Source organism: Littorina saxatilis, linkage group LG1, assembly GCF_037325665.1.
Source record: "Littorina saxatilis isolate snail1 linkage group LG1, US_GU_Lsax_2.0, whole genome shotgun sequence".
Taxonomy (NCBI): domain Eukaryota; kingdom Metazoa; phylum Mollusca; class Gastropoda; order Littorinimorpha; family Littorinidae; genus Littorina; species Littorina saxatilis.
The window spans coordinates 11,673,655-11,693,313 of record NC_090245.1 but is presented as its reverse complement, the minus strand read 5'-3'; the positions used below and the strand labels follow the sequence as shown (position 1 = coordinate 11,693,313).

Genomic DNA, 19,659 nt, shown 5'->3' with positions numbered 1-19,659 from the left:
TCATTCTCCAAGGCACTCCAACTAACACCTACGTACACAGTCATATACAAGAACCAGCTTTTATTCTCGACCGGACTTAGTCCTTAGATCAAGACTGGTTTTAATCAGAACAAATTCAATGTTCATTTCAATGCTTGTTATTCTCTCAGGTGCCAGGAGAAAAGGTTCCGTACAACTCTCGCTTACTCTATTACACATGTCGTATGCATTGAGCGATTACTTCCCTTTGGTTATTTGATAAGAAATAGAAAATAAGGAGCTCAATATTAGCTGATTCTTCAAAGCTTCCTTCACATACAAAGTAACACACACATGAATACAAACACAAAGCCTGTATTACAACATAAGATAAAAATCAGGGACACATAATTCAGAAAACTTCCATAACACAAACATTTAAACCAGGAATGATGACACAAAGTGCTTTCCAAGAGTGTTATTTGTGACTGATCATGCCAAAACATCTTGACAGTACAGGCAAATACTGTGAAACTTATCTTACAGGCAGCTAATTGTACAGTGGAACCTTGTATTGAAGAAACTAGCTTTCCAAGTTTTCAGTTCACAATGTAATTATGTCTGAAAACAATTCCATTTAAAGATGGTTTCTCTCATAGGACGTGATCTGCTTTCAGTATATTTTTGTGTTAATAGTCAAGATCTTTGAAAGGTAGGTTCCATTGTACCCACAAACGAAACAAGTGTAAAACACAAACACTCACCAGTAATATTATTTGAGATTGATTTGTGAAACTCTACAGCAAGGGAACACATGGAATGTATGTGGCTGCCAGGGCTCTGAGTCTGACTTTCCTTGTTTCAGTGTCTCTCATTTGTGTTGACAGCATCGATTAGCAGCACCTTGATAAGCTACACAAAAGAAAAGAACATTGTCAATAAATAATATCCTTTTAGTTTTACATCAGTTTTTTTACATGTAAGTTCACGGATAAATCTAAAGTGCATTTCAGAGCCGTGTTCATCCCAGACACAGAGGACAATCAGCCAGTTAAACCTGCATGAATTCAAAATATATGTGGGTCAATATGTTATGGCCAGAAAACAATGTTGGGGTACCACTTGTCTCCGAAAACCTCCGAAAATCCCTGAAAACCCCATCTAGACTAACTAAATCTATCTTCAAAGTGAAGTATTGGACATGCCTGTAAAAAGTAAGCCTGATTCGTGCTACTTGCACCCTTATATTTGTGTTGAGAGCCGGATTATCGACGAAATCGATGCAACAATTTCAATGCAAGGGAGCAAGGTAACTATTGTTACTCGAAAGCACAAGTACTGATGACGTCATGTGATTAGTGCTTTCGCTCCTTCGTAAATCCTCGCACAAACACGAAAATAAAGCCATGAACTGTGAAAGTTGCAAATATAAGTCATGATTGCAAACATTATGTAACAAAACACGATCTAAGGACAAATGTTCTTATTTCTGATGAGGTTTTCGGGGGTTTCCGGAGAGAAGTAGTACCGCAATTTTGTATCTACAGAAATTCCATGGGGTCAAAACTATGGACATTGAACATGCAGGCCTGGAGTCTGCATACCTGACCTATTATGACGGAGGCTGAAAATACTGTCAGACTCAGAGCACAGTTTAGGTTCATAAAACAACAAAACAAGAAGGGCAAAGCCCATATGACTCACATGCTTGACCTTGACCTTTACATGACCTTGACCAAGGTCAAGGTCATCCAAGGTCATGCAACACAAAGCTGTTAATTCAAGACATAGGAAGTACAATGGTGCTTATTGGCTCTTTCTACCATGAGATATGGTCACTTTTAGTAATTCACTACCTTATTTTGGTCACATTTCATAAGGGTCAAAGTGACCTTGACCTTGATCATATGTGACCAAATGTGTCTCATGATGAAAGCATAACATGTGCCCCACATAATTTTTAAGTTTGAAACAGTTATCTTCCTTAGTTCAGGGTCAAGGTCACTTCAAAATATGTATACAATCCAACTTTGAAGAGCTCCTGTGACCTTGACCTTGAAGCAAGGTAAACCAAACTGGTATCAAAAGATGGGGCTTACTTTGCCCTATATATCATATATAGGTGAGGTATTGAATCTCAAAAACTTCAGAGAAAATGTGAACAAGAAGGGCAAAGCCCATACGACTCACATGCTTTACACATTTTTCCTACCAAAATACATGTCACCTTGACCCAAGGTCAAGGTCATCCAAGACAAAGCTGTTAATTCAAGACATAGGAAGTACAATGGTGCTTATTGGCTCTTTCTACCATGAGATATGGTCACTTTTAGTGGTTCACTACCTTATTTTGGTCACATTTCATAAGGGTCAAAGTGACCTTGACCTTGATCATATGTGACCAAATGTGTCTCATGATGAAAGCATAACATGTGCCCCACATAATTTTTAAGTTTGAAACAGTTATCTTCCATAGTTCAGGGTCAAGGTCACTTCAAAATATGTATACAATCCAACTTTGAAGAGCTCCTGTGACCTTGACCTTGAAGCAAGGTAAACCAAACTGGTATCAAACGATGGGGCTTACTTTGCCCTATATATCATATATAGGTGAGGTATTGAATCTCAAAAACTTCAGAGAAAATGTGAAAAATGTGAAAAATAGCTGTTTTTTAGGCAACATTTATGGCCCCTGCGACCTTGACCTTGAAGCAAGGTCAAGATGCTATGTATGTTTTTTGGGGCCTTGTCATCATACACCATCTTGCCAAATTTGGTACTGATAGACTGAATAGTGTCCAAGAAATATCCAACGTTAAAGTTTTCCGGACGGACGGACGGACGGACGTCCGGACGTCCGGACGTCCGGACGTCCGGACGTCCGGACGTCCGGACGGACGGACGACTCGGGTGAGTACATAGACTCACTTTTGCTTCGCATGTGAGTCAAAAATGTGAAAATAGCTGTTTTTTAGACAACATTTATGGCCCCTGCGACCTTGACCTTGAAGCAAGGTCAAGATGCTATGTATGTTTTTTGGGGCCTTGTCATCATACACCATCTTGCCAAATTTGGTACTGATAGACTGAATAGTGTCCAAGAAATATCCAACGTTAAAGTTTTCCGGACGGACGGACGGACGTCCGGACGGACGGACGGACGACTCGGGTGAGTACATAGACTCACTTTTGCTTCGCATGTGAGTCAAAAAGGCATCCAATATTTGAAATGCCGAAGCTTTTTGTCGAACAACATTGGTGCACAACCACAACACTAACCAGGAATCAAGATAATATTTACAGTCAAAATTGAAAATCTTCTTAGGCCTGTAACTCTCAAGTCTGACTATCCTGCTGAAAGCCTGAATAGCTGAGAAAAACAAAACAAAATCAAACATACCATAAGTGAAAGCCGCAGTCAACCCTTTTGCGGAACAGAAACAGAAAAGATCTCTCCACAGGGAAACATCATCAGGATGGTTGGCCATAATGTGTGTACTGCAATCATAAACAGACACACTGTTACTCATTTAAAATCATAACTACTCACTTAGATACAGATACCTACAGACATCACCATTAAACACAGTCACATGCGTGCGCAAGTCAAAGGATTAGCCTGTGGTTTAAGCATGACATAGAGACTTCTGAGCTCTACATGTTCAGTCCAAAAACACAGGTACTGAAGTAGGGACAACTGCATAAGAAGATGAAACCAAAGAGAAAAAAGCAAGCAAAAGCATTACTTACCTGTTCACAACAACGCATTGGTATGACCAGGTTAGCAGATAAACACAGCACTGGACCATTGTAAATGCAGGACTTGAAGTTCAATGGGTCCACTGAAAAAGAGATTGTGCACTTTGAAAAATCATAAACCTGGTATACTGGTAACCTTCGTGATAACAATCCTCTCCCTGTATGAATTCAGTTAAATTGAGTTTAAATAATACTTGTCCTAACTAACATTTCTGATAATGTGATATGGAGTTTATCAATCACAGTCATTTTGAGTCAGAACTTCAACCCTGAAAATTCCTGACTACAAAGACATTCATTGATTCAAATTTCAGCAAAATATATCATATTTTGGCTTGTATGTCATGTAACTCTGAAAAGTGAAAGCATAAATTACTGAAGTTTCATTCACACACACACACACACACACACACACACACACACACACACACACACACACACACACACACACACACACACACACCCACCCACAGTGACACATACACATAAACACACACAAAAACATTCATCATCAAAGGAAGCCTTAATCATACCTTTGCAGAACAGAAACAGCCAAGATCAATTCCCAATAGGAAACATGGTCCGAATGGTCAGCCGCTGTGTACTGGAAACATAAGTGGCCACACTGTTACTTATTTTATATGTAACTCAGAATTACTCAACTTATCACATAAAACACACACACAAGCCACATTATGAGTCTGTATGGTTAAAGCATGGAATAGATTATAGAGGCAACAAAAAACCTAAGTACACATATACCTATATATATATATGCCGTTCTTCAGAAGTGTTCAAATTAGAACATAAAGCCCCCAAAACCATCAGATACACACATTTTTACACAAAAAAGTAACAGAAAGCCAGAGTGATCTTTGAAATTTAAACTGCACACACAGCACAAAACACATACACTGTGTACATGAATAATAAAGAGGCAACTGACCTTTTCCAATTCAAGACAGCTGTGAGTGTGATGTTTCCATTGTGGGTGTCTCATCTCAAGGTGTGACATGTTACAACAGGATCCAGCTGGTATGCATCTGTAATAATTCAAATATCCTGCATACATCAGTATGCACTGTGCAACACAAACACATTTTATTTAAAACTCTAAGCATCGCTGTTTAAATTATAATTTGAGTCTTATGACACAGTAAAACACACACCACTTACTATATGCAGTGGAAAAAAAACCACAAAAAATACCATTGAAGCTCGATCAGTAAATGAAATGATTTCTTTTTTGCTTGTGCGCTGAATTCCAAAGAATTTGAACTTGAGTGTAAAGTTAAAAATAACATACTACTAGACCTATACTATTTTTCATTCTTGCTCTACTTCACATCAGTGAGCAAACTACTTTGAATTTGATAGACCAGTTTGGGTCACAAATAAGCAAACACACTTATGGCATTTCCAATACCCGGGAAAATAATATCTACTCGATTCTTAACTCGACTAGAACAGCAAAATACAATGCGCCCCATTCAATGCACATAATTTATTAACACTCAACTTAGAAGTTCAACTTCAACTTGTTCAAGGATAAAAAAAAACACACCAACTGTGACCAAGAAATGTAGGTTGTTGGAAAGCTTGTTATTGACAAAACAATACATTCCAGTCACAGATATTTCGACCCAGCTGTCTTTTCAGTGCACAAATATTAATTCAACAGTAAAAGACTGACCCTTTCATTGTTTCAATTCGCATCACCAAACACTGACAGACTGAGACTGATCGAAGGTCAACTTCACGAAACAATTAGATCTAACTTGGCTTAAAACGGCGCCTCTGCACTTACCAAACCTTGATACGCGGTGCAGTGAACAGAATGCTTTGATACTATGCCTGCAAATACATTCTTAAATAATGAAAACGTCAAAAATAGTGAAGAAACTTACCTGTCAAGCATTCTTGTCGTCCGCTGATTTGTGTTGACCGTTTATCGGAAATGCGGGCTTGTTAAGGAACGAAAACAGAGTTGTTTCCCCTCGTAATAGCAGACGACATTGTCACTGCAATGCTGCTTTTACACTGATTCTGTTCTTTAAACGCAGTTTTGACCTTTGTAAGTGTTCTCTCACACTGCATGCTACCTTTTAAATGCAGATCTATAGATTGTGAATTCTAGAGATAGTCATCTACAGGCAAAACCAGTCGTGAGATAAGATTTCGAAAAACCGGAAGTGAAGATGTCGGAGCAAAATGTTTCCAAAAGAAATTAGCGCTGATAAAATATAAACATGAGTTTGAGTTTTCTGTGGGATCATCATCGATTTTCTTTCATTTTTTTAACTGAGAATTTGGCTTTTCTTTAATTTAAAAAGATTCAGAGGGACTGTGAGCTAAAAGATTGCACAGGGCATCGTCGCCGTCAGTAATGACGTCAAATCTTGGACCTAATATGGAGGTCCAAGGTCAAATGCAATATAGCGTCATAAAAAGCATGCGTATCGCATGCGAGACGAGTTACAAAATCGTATGCGTATCGCATGCGTTTTCACGCATGAAAGCATGTCGCATTCACGTATGCGATACGCACTCGACTCGAGTGCAGAAATCCGTGTTCGATTTTGTGCATGCGTGACGCGCTCGATTCGAGTGCAGAAATTCGTGCCGAGTGTTTTACGCATGCGATCCGAGGGTGCAATGTTTGCTGGGAAAGAATCGCTTCTCCAAACGTGACATACAAAGTTAGAAATACCATTTCTCGAATAACAATGAAATGAAAACTCACACACACTGAAGCAGAAATAATAGGTAATCTAAAACTAAAGAGCTTCACACATAAACATACAAAGTTAGAAATAGAACTACAAGTTCTTGAATAATAACAAAATGAAAACTCATGCACACACACTGAAGCAGAAATTATATGTAGTCTGAAACTAAAGAGCTTCGGTCAATTTCTCCAAGTATCGCACTTTAGCAACGTCACTCAATGATGTAATGTACTTCTCTTTTGGCTGGTCGACCGTTTTTGTTCCCGATTTTGACATTATTCAATTAAAACACTCCCGAATCATCGAGCGGCGCACTGACGCTACTAGCCGTTCCGCTTCTTGCCCTCCAACCCATTTCTGCGTATCACGTGACACCGCTCCGAAGTACGCAAAAGGGAGACCTCCATAGTGCAATGTTGAAATGAAGTTACCGGTCTGAAACATTTCGTCGTTTTTTCTGAGACAATCCTTGTTCTCTTATCATCTACAGATTTACCGCTGTCTTCACCACGCGAATTCCCAACAGAAGTCAGACTTTCGAACATACAATCTACGTAGGCAAGAACGGCGGAATCAAAAGTGCACAAAGACGGAGAGAGTGACGCTAAGGCGGAAGCTTCCCAAAATGGCGGACGCGTTCTGTTAGGGTTAGAAACGTGACGTCATCGCTCGGAGCCCTCCTTCCAATAAGAGTTATGGAACCCGTTATTGGAGCGTTTAAAATGGCGGCTGCTTTCATGCCGATTCAGGATGAGAAGCAATTTGAGAAGCAACCGGATCTTTCTTGACCGCCTACATCCACTGAATCGTTACGACGACGTCAGTGGAACTGTACAGAAAATTCCGCTTTCGTCGGCAGGACATTCTTGCAATCACGGATGAACTGTAAGAGCAACTCGAACTGCCGAATCGAAAGGGTGCATTGCCGCCGGTTCTGCGGGTTATCTTGACTTTGGGTCAGTTTTTACGCGTGCGGATCTTTTCAAGATGTGTGTGGCGAACTGATCGCGGTACATAAGTAATAATGATAATAATAATAATAATACGGGAATTTATAACATCAAACACGGCATGCAGAACCAGCAAGAGAGTGACTTATACCTTTATGGCGAGGGTACCGGAATGGATATAGTTTCCAGCAAGTTTTATCAGGAGACGGGCTTTCCAAACTGTCTGCGGCAAATGGTGTACAACTGACCCGCCGCGAAGCATCACAAAGCTTGACGCATGCGCAGAGACACAGGATGACGGGGAATCCCTTCCACTATCTACGTGTTAAAAATAGAGCCGCTCTTAGCTATGGCAGTATTTCAACTTATAAAAAAAATCACCAAAAAATCAGGCCCTTCAATCAGGAGTGGGCTTATGATATGCTGGGTGATCTTAGAATAACCCTTTTTAGCGGATGAGCGTATGATACGAAGAGCGGGGCACGAGGTGAGTGTCTGCAGAAAAAATGTAATAACTCCTAAAATACTAATTATCCTGCAACCATATTACAGTTGTCAAAACCCGAAATGTAGCGCTACTTATTCACGTTGCTCTTTTTACAAAAAAATGCGTATCTATTGAATAACTATCCAAAACACAAGGCAGGTCGCTGATTTGTGGTCGGGTGCTCTTATGAAATACCCCCTGTGCGCTTATGATAGCTTGATTTTTCGGATCGGATGCGCTTATGACTGGTTTTTTGCTGCGCTGCCTAGTTTTTTGCTTGATGACCTGAATGATCTTAATTAAATGTTCTCATTTTACAGATCATGGATTATAGATGTTACCATTGTGGAGAAGGGTTCTCCATCTTCAAAGAAATCATAACCCACACAGTTGATAAACAGTTCGAGTGGATATGACAGAAGCTGAGACCAAACCTGGAGTGGATACAGATGAAACAGAAGATCGAGAGAGAGAGAAACATTGAAACATTGAACTTTATTACAGGAAGAGAGAGAGAGAGAGAGAGAGAGAGAGAGAGAGAGAGAGAGAGAGAGAGAGAGAGAGAGAGAGAGATTGAAATTAATATTTTGCAGTTTTCTATGCTTTTATTAAAACCAATGATATGAAACTAATCTTGCGTCTTCATAAAACCAAAAGGAGTAAAATTAAAACTCTAACAAACAAGTGTTTATTTCCTTTTCACAAAGTTCATGATAACCGGGACATATTATGACCAGACAAGGCTTCAATGACTGTACATACAATTTAATTACAGTTAATTAATATTAGAAAGTATAGAAAGTAAACTTATGAGAGAGAAAGAGAGAGATTGAAATTAATATTTTGCAGTTTTCTATGCTTTTATTAAAATCAATAATATGAAACTAATCTTGCGTCTTCATAAAACCAAAAGGAGTAAAATTAAACTCTAACAAACAAGTGTTTGTTTCCTTTTCACAAAGTTCTGAACAGTAACTTTAAAGCAGTTGCAACATCAAAGGTGGATAAGAATCCTTAGATGTTTTTGTTTCCTGGGCAACCCTGCATCTGCTTTTGACATGACGATCTCTTCCCTGTCTGAACTTGAACTCCACGCCACAAAACTGGCACCGAAACTCTGGCATTGGTGCATGCTTCAGCCTGTGCTGAGTTAAAGCCTTCTTCGATGGGCACACTTTGGGGCATTCATCGCACGGAAAGCTCTGTGGTTTGCTGCTGCAGGAGTGCTGTGCAAGACTGGTCCTGCTCTGGTAAGTCTTCTTACAGGCAGCACAGCTGAATGGCTTCTTCTTTTCATGGCCGTTCAAGTGAGACTCCAGCGCGACTTGACTAACCAGCGCCTTTTTACAGATGAAACACTGGAAACCCTCTTCGTGAGTAGCCCCGATATGTCGCCTGAGATTTGGCAAGTGCTTGTAGGTGTTTCCACAAGCGGTACACAGGTGAGTCTTCCCCCTGTCCTTCTTCGCAGGCTTCGCAGGCGTGCTGCTGGCTGGGGGTGGTCCTGGGTCAGCCTGGGTAGTTTCCACTTGAATCTCCTGAGATATGTCCAGGTCAATACCACTGCCGTCCATGATCCCAGAATACTCCATCTACAAACAGAACGCATCTCAAACCCTATTAGTGTTTTTGTTTTCAAATCAACATTCCTTTATATAGCTATTTTGATGAACACGTGGGGGAATTCGGGGGCTGTGATTGGATGGTCTCTTCCGATCATCAAAGCATAATGCGGCGGAAGTCGGCCATTTTACTCAATATCCAAAAGCATATTGTCGATAACAAAGACGCATGGTTCCGGTTTCTTCCACGTGTATAAAGTACACGCATACCTCGCCAGCTTTGTTTCTGTGACTAGTCGACAGACGATGCCATTTGCTTTGTGTGTGTTTTTGTTGTTGCTTACTGTACATGACATACATTACGTGTAAAATCCAGTTCTTTAACAGGCAACAAACCTTGCAATTTTCCAGAAGCTGCAATCTGAAGCGACCTATCTCTGATTCTAGCAGACGATCTCTCCAATGTTTTTAACACAAAATCAGCAAACTCTCCTGTCACATAGAACGTCCATTGTATAGTGCAATGTTGAAATGAAGTTACCGGTCTGAAACATTTAGTCGTTTCTTTTGAGACAATCCTTGTTCTCTTATCATCTACAGATTTACCGCAGTCTTCACCACGCGAATTCCCAACAGAAGTCAGACTTTCGAACATACAATATACGTAGGCAAGCATGATACGTCATGACGTCATATGATTCCTAGCATATTGACGTAATGCTAAACATCCGGTTATCTCGAGTTTTCTCCGTAATACATGTCCGTGGGTTTTTCAATGTTCGGTTATTTCCGTGGCTTCATGCGGAAAGGGAACCGTCGTCTGCAATCAGCGACATGGACCATTCTGGTACTTGTTGCTGACAAAAACATGATTTTAACACAGAATTTAATGTCAGAATAGCTATATAAACGCCATTGTGTTTTCATCGTAGCAATAGGGTCCGATATTTAGACTCGACCAAGTATAATGCGACTCGTCTTCGACTCGTCGGCATTATACTTGTCTCGTCTAAATATCGGGCCCTATTGCTACGCTGAAAACACAATAGCTGGTAATGAAAGTGGTGTGTGTTTTAGCTAGGATAATGAGCGTGAAATAATAGAGATGTCATTGAGGCTGCATTTTTGTCTAACCCTTTTTCTGTCTAGGCGCAATAGTGCAATCATTCTGGCTAGTTTGTCGACAGTATTAGTAGGAAGTATAAAAAGACACAAAACATCTCACTATTGGTCGTACATTTGGTGAAGCAGAGAACTATATTATCTCTATACCTTTCTGTCACTGGAAGCCGCAACACTTGAAAGCATAAGTTCCCTTGACAAACGTCATTTATGATTGGCGTCATCTATGAATGACGTCACTGTCGAGACAAGTGCCGGTATCGGCAAACCTTGTCGCGGCAAAGGGCTAAATAAAATAATGTGTATACGTTTTAGTAGCAACAAGGTAGCAAGAAAGTGGGAGCTAAGCAGCGCAGCGAAAAACCAGTCATAAGCGCATCCGATCCGAAAAATCAAGCTATCATAAGCGCACAGGGGGGTATTTCATAAGAGCACCCGACCACAAATCAGCGACCTGCCTTGTGTTTTGGATAGTTATTCAATAGATACGCATTTTTTTGTAAAAAGAGCAACGTGAATAAGTAGCGCTACATTTCGAGTTTTGACAACTGTAATATGGTTGCAGGATAATTAGTATTTTAGGAGTTATTACATTTTTTCTGCAGACACTCACCTCGTGCCCCGCTCTTCGTATCATACGCTCATCCGCTAAAAGGGGTTATTCTAAGATCACCCAGCATATCATAAGCCCACCCCTGATTGAAGGGCCTGAAAATGCGTGGCGGAACCTGAGTTCAAAAGTGCGTTTCATAGCCAAAGAAACTACAATGGGAAGAAGGATAACTTCCTCATTGGGCATGCTTAGAAATGAGAATGGCTAAATACGAGTTATTGCCCTTTTCTACATGCTGACCAGACTGTCTCCTGCTTTGTCATGACTAGTACAGTCGATCTTTCTCATGCTGTGACTTGCTTTATTTTCACATTTTCGGTATTTAAAACAGCAAACACACACACACACACACACACACACACACCGAAGAAGTTTCCATTCTGATTCGGTTATTTTATTTGGTGCTATATGTTTGCTTCACATTGTTTCTTTTACATTGCTTTAGGTATCCCAATTCGCTAAACACATCCATAATGCATGCATGGCTCATTCGAAACAGGGCAACTGAACAACTGATGCCCAATAGCAATAAATACTGAACAACTGAACAATAAATAGCAATAAATGATGACAGTGCCAAGTTTTTAAGTACAAAGTGAAATCATGTGACTGGACAAAGGCACAATTACAAAATACAAATAAAACAAAATCGAGGCCCATTTTAAATTAAGTTCTCAGCTCATATGGAAGCATAAGGTGACCCTAGAAACCGAAATTGGGAGACCTCCCGCCCCCAGGGCAGACTACAAAAAGAAAAGGGGGGGGAGGGGAGCTAATTTGTGAAAAAGTATAAAAGGAATCAAAAACTGTATACATGTATTTAGTTTGTTTGTTTGTTTATTTGTTGCTTAACGTCCAGCCGACTACGCAGAGCCATATCAGGACGAGGAAGGGGGGGATGAAGGGGGCCACTTGTCAAGCGATTCCTGTTTACAAATGCACTAACCCATTACTTGTGTCCCAGCAGGCTTTAGTAAAACTAAATTAATACCTACTGGAAGATTACCAGTTTCCAGTATGTTAAAATAGGCTTAACCTATCTACTGCTGGACTTACATCAGAACACTAACAGATTAAACTATACATGAATCGCGAGACAAGCGGCAAGAGAAGAGATTTTTGGAAAAAATACAGGTGAATGAGCAAGAAGGCAGAAAAAAGAAAAGAATTCATGAAGAAAAAGAGAGCATGACAGGAAAGAGGAACCAAAAATCTACCTAACAGCAAACTAGAAAGCTCCTGCGGTTCCAAAAACAGGAGGGGCCTTTAATTTCATAACCGCAGTGCCCCACTGCGGGATGTATTTAGTTAATACCCCAAAAATTGTATAGTATATACAATGTCAGACCCTAAAGAAAGTTTGTTAGTCATTGCTTAGGCAAAACAAAGCAAAATAGTCTGTTTACGGTATCCCGACCAACCCTATTTTTCCCCCGCCGACCCTAGACTTTTTTTTGGCATTTGGAGAAAAAGAAAAAGAAAAAAAAATCAATTTTGTTCCTGTTTTTTTGCAAAATAATTTAAAAAGATGGTTATAAAAATAAAAAAAATAAGAAAAGCCAACCTACCGACCCTCTTTTTGTGTGCCTATGTTACTGTAAACAGACTAAAAGGTACATCACAAACAACACACCAGGGATGCTACTCCCCCCTTAAAAATAGCCATGAGTCATAGGTGTGACGTTTGAATCTTTTAGCTAAATAAAACCATAGGCAATTGATCGGAAATATCAGGAAAAATCTTAACAAGTTTATTATTTGTTTGCTTGGACCAATCCTCTTGCCGAAGAGTTTTACAGTAAAAATTGATTTTACGTCAAAAATATCACAGGAATATCGAATGTTGAGGTAAGGCTGGGATAGCCAAGTTCAAGAATAACGGAAGGTGACTGTTGAATCTTTTTGAAAATGTATAAAAATATAGATGGTAGGCAATTCAAAATTAAAAAAAGGACTCTCGGAGCATGGACTTAATGAGTCAAAAATTAAAGAAGGCTCTATGAGCCGAAGTACATGTTTTGTCTATTGTCTTTTTTTATTTTGAATTGCCGACCATCTATATTTTGATACAACTTTGGACCCTCTTTGTACGGAGAGAGTTGGCAATTGTTAATCACATTCTCTCATCTCATTGACTCTCCTTCAGCTCCTTGGTAACATGCGTTCCCGTCTCTGCCAGGATTGGACACAGCAGCAGATAACCGGTAAATATGTAACAGGCATAAATGGCAAAATAGCTCGCCTCGCCTGATAATATATGAGACAACTGTTCTATTACAACGTCTTTCTTGGGAGGCTTGGCTAATTTACTCGCTCGTTTTACACGGGGTTCCATCGTTTTCTTTTCTAATCGGAAAACCTTGCTCCTCAGTTTGTTGACCTTCTGCCAAAGTTCCGCTTCACGAGGGGATGGGGAGGATGACGACTTTGATGCTTTACATCCTATGTCCTCCAGGATCGCCTGAATGTCATCTAAAAAAGAAAACACACACACAAAACACATAAAATAACATCTTTACGTGTGGGAACTACAGGTACAATTTCATCCATCCATGCATCCGCCCTATACAGCTTTCTTCTTCTTCTTCTTGTGCGTTCGTGGGCTGAAACTTTCACACGCACTCATTTTTTTGCACAAGTGGAATTTTACGTGTATGACCGTTTTTACCCCGCCATTTAGGCAGCCATACGCCGCTTTCGGAGGAAGCATGCGGGGTATTTTTGTGTTTCTAAAACCCACCGAACTCTGACATGGATTACAGGATCTTTTTCGTGCGTACTTGGTCTTGTGCTTGCGTGTACACATGAAGGGGGATAAGTCACTAGCAGGTCTGCACATAAGTTGACCTGGGAGATCGGAAACATCTCCACACTTAACCCACCAGGCGGCCGCGACCGGGATTCGAACCCTCGACCTTCCGAGTTAATAGACCGACGTCTTACCACCCCGCCACAGCCCCCGTCACCCTATACAGCAATTATTAACTATGTAATGGATGGGTTTAAAAAATTTTTGATGTCAGGGTGTTCTTCATGGTTAAAAATCTCTTACCTGGTTGAACAATTTGTGCATCAGGCGACAGGTCGGTGCTGGCTTCATTTGTAGCTACCCTTTGCGATGGTGGCTTCCTCCCACTAGCAACCTGCAAATGCACAGCTCTTTAACTGACAAACTCACAACCAACACCCAGTCCCAATGAAACAATTCTCCCAATTTCATGGCATTGGTCTTAGGCCACACAAAAAAGTGTATGTTTCTGGTAAGGCAAAACAAAAAATAATCTGTTTACGATATCCGGACCGACCCTATTTTTTTCCCACCGGCCCTAGACTTTTTTGGGGCATTAAAAAATAAAATTAAAATATTCAGATGGCTAAAATACAAAAATAAAAAGCCGACCTACCGACGCTATTTTGGGGGGGCTTATGTTACCTTTAACAGACTTTTTGTGTGGCCTAACATGACTAAAGGTGGAGATTTTTTTTCTAAACTTTTTTTTTTAAACCATCTTTTTAACTTATTTTGTTGAAAAACAGGAAAACAAGTGATTTTCGAATACCACTTTTATTTTTGAAAATGCAAAAACAAAAGTCTAGGGTCATCGGGAAAACATAGGTAGGGTCAGGTGACCAGAAACATACAACTTTTTTGTTGTTGACGCCGACCCTATACTTTTTTTGCCATTTGGGGCTGTTTTTTGGCAAAATAAGTTCATCATATCATCATAATCAAGACGTCAATCCAAAATAAGTAACGTTTTTTTGTTGGCCTTATCATTATTTTGCGCTAAATGCAAACAGGCATTATTTGATGGGAACAATGCTGTTTTTTTTCAATTCTTACATCAGCCTCAAACTTGTCATTACTCAACCTGCATTTATTAGTGTGCTTCTTTGATTTGCAAAAACCTAAAACCAATAAATAAATAACCTTCGGTGGTGGATTGGGCACTGCAAACAATGTCGGGACAGCATTCCACACAAGTGATCCTCTCTGCAGGATTGTTTTACTGGTTGGCCTCAAAGTGATCAGTACAAAGCTTGAGACCTTGAACATCAGCTGGCTGCAGCTTTTCAAAGTCCTCTCGCCTTGTGAATTGCATCCATATTCTGCACCTAGTTTGACAATAAAAACAACAATGTTATTGTTAAACTAAGCAAAAAGGAAAGACAAAAAAAGCTAAATCAGATCTTCAGTCTAAATCTAACGCTCTGCCGGAACGCAAAACGGATGAGTGATGTACCTTTGTACTGTAGTTTTCCCGTAAGCAAGGTTTGATAAAGGTTTCGGCAAATATGCCCACGGGTAGTTTGTCATCAAGTGTAAACTGTTGTTTTGTACTGACTGCTGACTCACACTCACAGTCGTAAGTACTCGCTGACGCTGTAGTCTACTGAGTGAGTTGACTCGAGCCATTGCATTCATTCTCATTCTGAAGAAGGTAAACCTGATGAAATAATCACTGCACAACCCACCTTTTTTCTTCTTTAGGGAACTTGTGGAACGTTTTCCCGAAGCAGCTCTGTTTGCAACGGGCGTTCTTGCAACAAAAAGCCGAGTACAATTTACCACCACCACGCACGCGATCGGTACCTACGCGATCCGCCATTTTGTTTTCGCCGCCAGCATGTAACTAGGGACGATAACCCACAAACACTTTTTCGCATTTTCTTCGCAAGTTCCACGTCTTCCTTTGTACAGTGTTTGTCATAGCTATGCGCTCTGCCGGTGTAACATTAGATTTTTACTCCACGAAAAATTGACTCCGGAGTAAACATTTCGTACAAAATCTTTACTCTGAAAACACTTATCGTACGATAAAAGAACTCTCCACGGAACGAAAAAAATTACTCCCTCCACGAAATTTTTACTGCCAGTAAAAATCTCGTACGCGAAAATAAGATGCAAGCGAAGGGATAATGACTAGATATGTGATCTCGTGCAAACGGAGTAAAAATCTCGTTGGAGTAATTTTCTTGTTACACCGATCGTCTGAGAACGAGTGTATCATTTGCGGTCATATCATGAGAAGCTTGGTCTGTGAGTGGGATGTTTCAAGTTTCCTCTTCAGTACTAATGTGTATTGACTAGCGAAAAGAACTCATCAAAATGAACAAGTAAATAGAAAGGATTTTTTTTAAATCTCATTGTGATGCTGTGCTTTGTTCTGTCTTTTTAACAAAAAATCGTTGTTTTTTGCTGTTGCTGTTGGGGTAGCAATGTTAGTGATGTTGGTTGCACTATTTGATTTGATCATTAGACAGCAATTTGCAGAATGAAAAGAAGTAAATATTTCTAAAACTCTTCGATAACATCCAGGAGGAAGATTAAGCCATACACGAAAACGGTTTATAAAACATCACTTCACAAAAAATGCCTCAAAATGCAAAATTATTTTTTGAAAAAAAGTTTTGAAACTGATAAGGAGGTGAATTGTTATCCCGGCGGTATGAAGCTTGTCCTATACTATAGGCAAGATGCAATAATCCTGTTACCGACCTCGTTAGTTAAAAAAAAACCCGTAGTAGTAGTAGCTGTAGTAGTAGTAGTAGTAGTAGTAGTAGTGGTAGTAGTAGTAGTAGTAGTAGTGGTAGTAGTAGTAGTAGTGGTAGTAGTAGTAGTAGTGGTAGTAGTAGTAGTAGTAGTAGTAGTAGTAGTAGTAGTAGTAGTAGAAGAAGAGGTAGTAGTAGAAGTAGTATTAGTGGTAGAAATGAAAGTAGTAGAAACTGAGAAGAAAAACTAGTAGTAGTAGCAGACTGATGTAGTAGCATAGTAGTAGTAGTGGTAGTAGTGGTAACAGTCAAAGCAGCAGAAGGGAGAGATGTGATCCCCTCCCTGATCTCTCTCTCTCTCTCTCTCTCTCTCTCTCTCTCTCTCTCTCTCTCTCTCTCTCTCTCTCTCTCTCTCTCTCTCTCTCTCTCTCTCTCATCTCTATAAGTCTCTCTCTCTCTCACACACACACACACATACACACACACACGCACACAAACGCATACACACACACTCACTCACACACCCACACACACACCCACACACCCACACACCCACACACACACAAACACACATACAAAGGCAAAAATGCACACACACACACAAACACACACACACAAACACACACACACACACACACACAAACACACACACACACAAACACACACTCACACAAACACACACACAAACACACGCACACACTTTAACACACACACTATCACACACTAACACACATACACGGACACAGGCACACACACATACAAGTGACACACACAGGCACACAAGAGGCAACTTGAAACATTCCCCCGTTTCTTGCAGGCGAGAATAGAGTGGGGCGAGGAAGTAGGGCCTACCGTTTCGATTCTACACATATGTGTAGATACAACTATTGTATACTACTACAGTTACAACAGCAGCTGCTACTATATATACTACTACTTACTAGTAGCAGAAATTAATATGTAAATCGCCGTGAGCTCTTGTGAGAAACGGCGATTAATAAATGTCCATTATTATTATTTATTATTATTATTACTACTTTTGCTACTACGACGTACAGGGCTCATGCGAAAGTTGGAAACAAGTCATTTTAACATAAGATGGTACTAACCGTTCTTAACAACGTTTCTTCTTGATCACTTCATAAAAGTTGCCTAGCTTTTTAAAAAAATAATTGCCCAGACTATACACGAATTCAGAACTTTATTTGGCAAGATCGATCTCTCCTCCCTCCCCCGCACACCTTAGCACCTCATAAGTCAACCGTGCATGCGAAGAGCAGATTTGTAGGCTTGTTTCCAGTAGGCAAGAAACGTAATGTTTAAAGTTTCCTCTTCAGTACGAATGTGTATTGACTAGCGAAAAGAAGTCATCAAAATGAACAAGTAAATATACAGGATTTTTTTCTCTCACTGTGATGCTCTGATTTGTTCTGTCTTTTCAAAAAAGAAATCTTTGTTTTTACATTTAGTCAAGTTTTGGCACTATTTAATTCAAGTTAATTATTAGACAGCAATTTTCAGAATGAAAAGAAGTAAATATTTCTAAGACTCTTCGATAACACCCAGGAAGCAGCGATTTTTTCTGCCATAACACTTCCACCGCCGTTTCACTAAAAACAGGGTTCAGAAACTTGAGCTCGTCACTCACTGCCCGGGTGAGTGTCGTCGCCAAGCCCTGTCGTCGCCCGTTTCGCCCAGCTTGCGCTCGCGCGCAGATTGCCGTGTGCAAAGCATTGTATACTACAAAAACCGTGTGGCCCTATATCCGACAGTGGCACAAATGTTCCAATGAAACACTGATATTTCTGGGCTGTTGTACGGATATTCTTTCGCGCTTTTTCCTGTGAGCGTAATGTTCAGAGTAAACTACTGGACCGATCTTTATGAAAATTTACATGAGAGTTCCTGGGTATGATATCCCCAGATGATTGTTTCATTTTTTCGATAAATGTCTTTGATGACGTCATATCTGGCATTTTGTGAAAGTTGAGGCGGCACTGTCACACCCTCATTTTTCAATAAAATTGATTGAAATTTTGGTCAAGTAATCTTCGACGAAGGCCGGACTTTGGTATCGCATTTCAGCTTGGAGGCTTAAAAAATTAATTAATGACTTTGGTCATTAAAAATCTGAAAATTGTAATTAAATTAATTTTTTTTAAAAACGATCCAAAATTACGTTCATCTTATTCTTCATTATTTTCTGATTCCAAAAACATATAAATATGTTATATTCGGATTCCCCAACCACACAACTCCACCTCGTACAAAGAAGCCAAGACTCTTCTACAACGGAAGAAGAAAGAAAACTGGAAAAAGAGAAACGGAGACTACAACCCACAGGAAGACCCCATCAACAAACTAGACCGGAGAAGCCAAACCACCATTTTCCGTCTAAGGACAGGGCACTGTGGACTGAAAAAACACCGTGTGGGCCTTGCGGATGACGCACACTGTGAATGTGGCTCGGAAGAGCAAACTCCGGAGCACATTCTCCAGAACTGCCCCCATCTAGAGACAACACGCCAGAAGTTCTGGCAAGAAGAGACCAGTGTTGGAGCCAAACTCTGGGGTCCTGCCGACGAACTGCGCAAGACTGCGGACTTCCTGGCAGCCACTGGTCTGAGGATCTAGCACGGCCACCAACATCCAACGCAGAAGAAGAAGAAGTTATATTCGGATGAAAAACAAGATCTGAAAATTAAAAATATAAAAATTATGATTAAAATAAAATTTCCGAAATCGATTTAAAATCAATTTCATCTTATTCCTTGTCGGTTCCTGATTCCAAACACATATAGATATGATATGTTTGTATTGAAAACACGTTCAGAGAGTTAAAAAGAATAGAGATATATAAAAAAGCGTGCTATCCTCAGATCCTCAGCGCAACCGCTACCGCGCTTTTATGGATTGTTAATTTCACTGCCTTTGCCACGAGCGGTGGACAGACGATGCTACGAGTGTACGGTCTTGCGGAAAAAAT

The 19,659-nt window shown here is 40.1% G+C and overlaps 1 protein-coding gene and 1 long non-coding RNA gene across 2 annotated transcripts in view; one reads left to right on the top strand and one right to left on the bottom strand.

The window, feature by feature from the left end:
- The window catches only part of LOC138962134 (uncharacterized), a 264,299-nt gene that overhangs the window by 88,254 nt on the left and 156,386 nt on the right, over positions 1-19,659 (top strand). The window lies entirely within an intron of this gene.
- LOC138961666 (uncharacterized) lies at positions 11,559-15,724 on the bottom strand. Its single transcript, XM_070333343.1, has 3 exons — positions 15,112-15,724; positions 14,233-14,323; positions 11,559-13,652 (listed from the first exon to the last, which is right to left on the bottom strand). Exons 1-3 carry the CDS (start codon positions 15,235-15,237, stop codon positions 13,309-13,311), a joined length of 561 nt encoding a protein of 186 aa, XP_070189444.1. The 5' UTR covers positions 15,238-15,724; the 3' UTR covers positions 11,559-13,308.

Excerpts from the sequence above, each read along its gene's own strand:
- LOC138961666 (XM_070333343.1), bottom strand. The coding sequence starts at position 15,237 with ATGTTCAAGGTCTCAAGCTTTGTACTGATCACTTTGAGGCCAACCAGT. Across the intron at positions 14,324-15,111 it reads TGCCCAATCCACCACCGAAG|GTTGCTAGTGGGAGGAAGCC; the intron begins GTTATTTATTTA and ends GTGCATTTGCAG. Across the intron at positions 13,653-14,232 it reads TGCACAAATTGTTCAACCAG|ATGACATTCAGGCGATCCTG; the intron begins GTAAGAGATTTT and ends TTTCTTTTTTAG.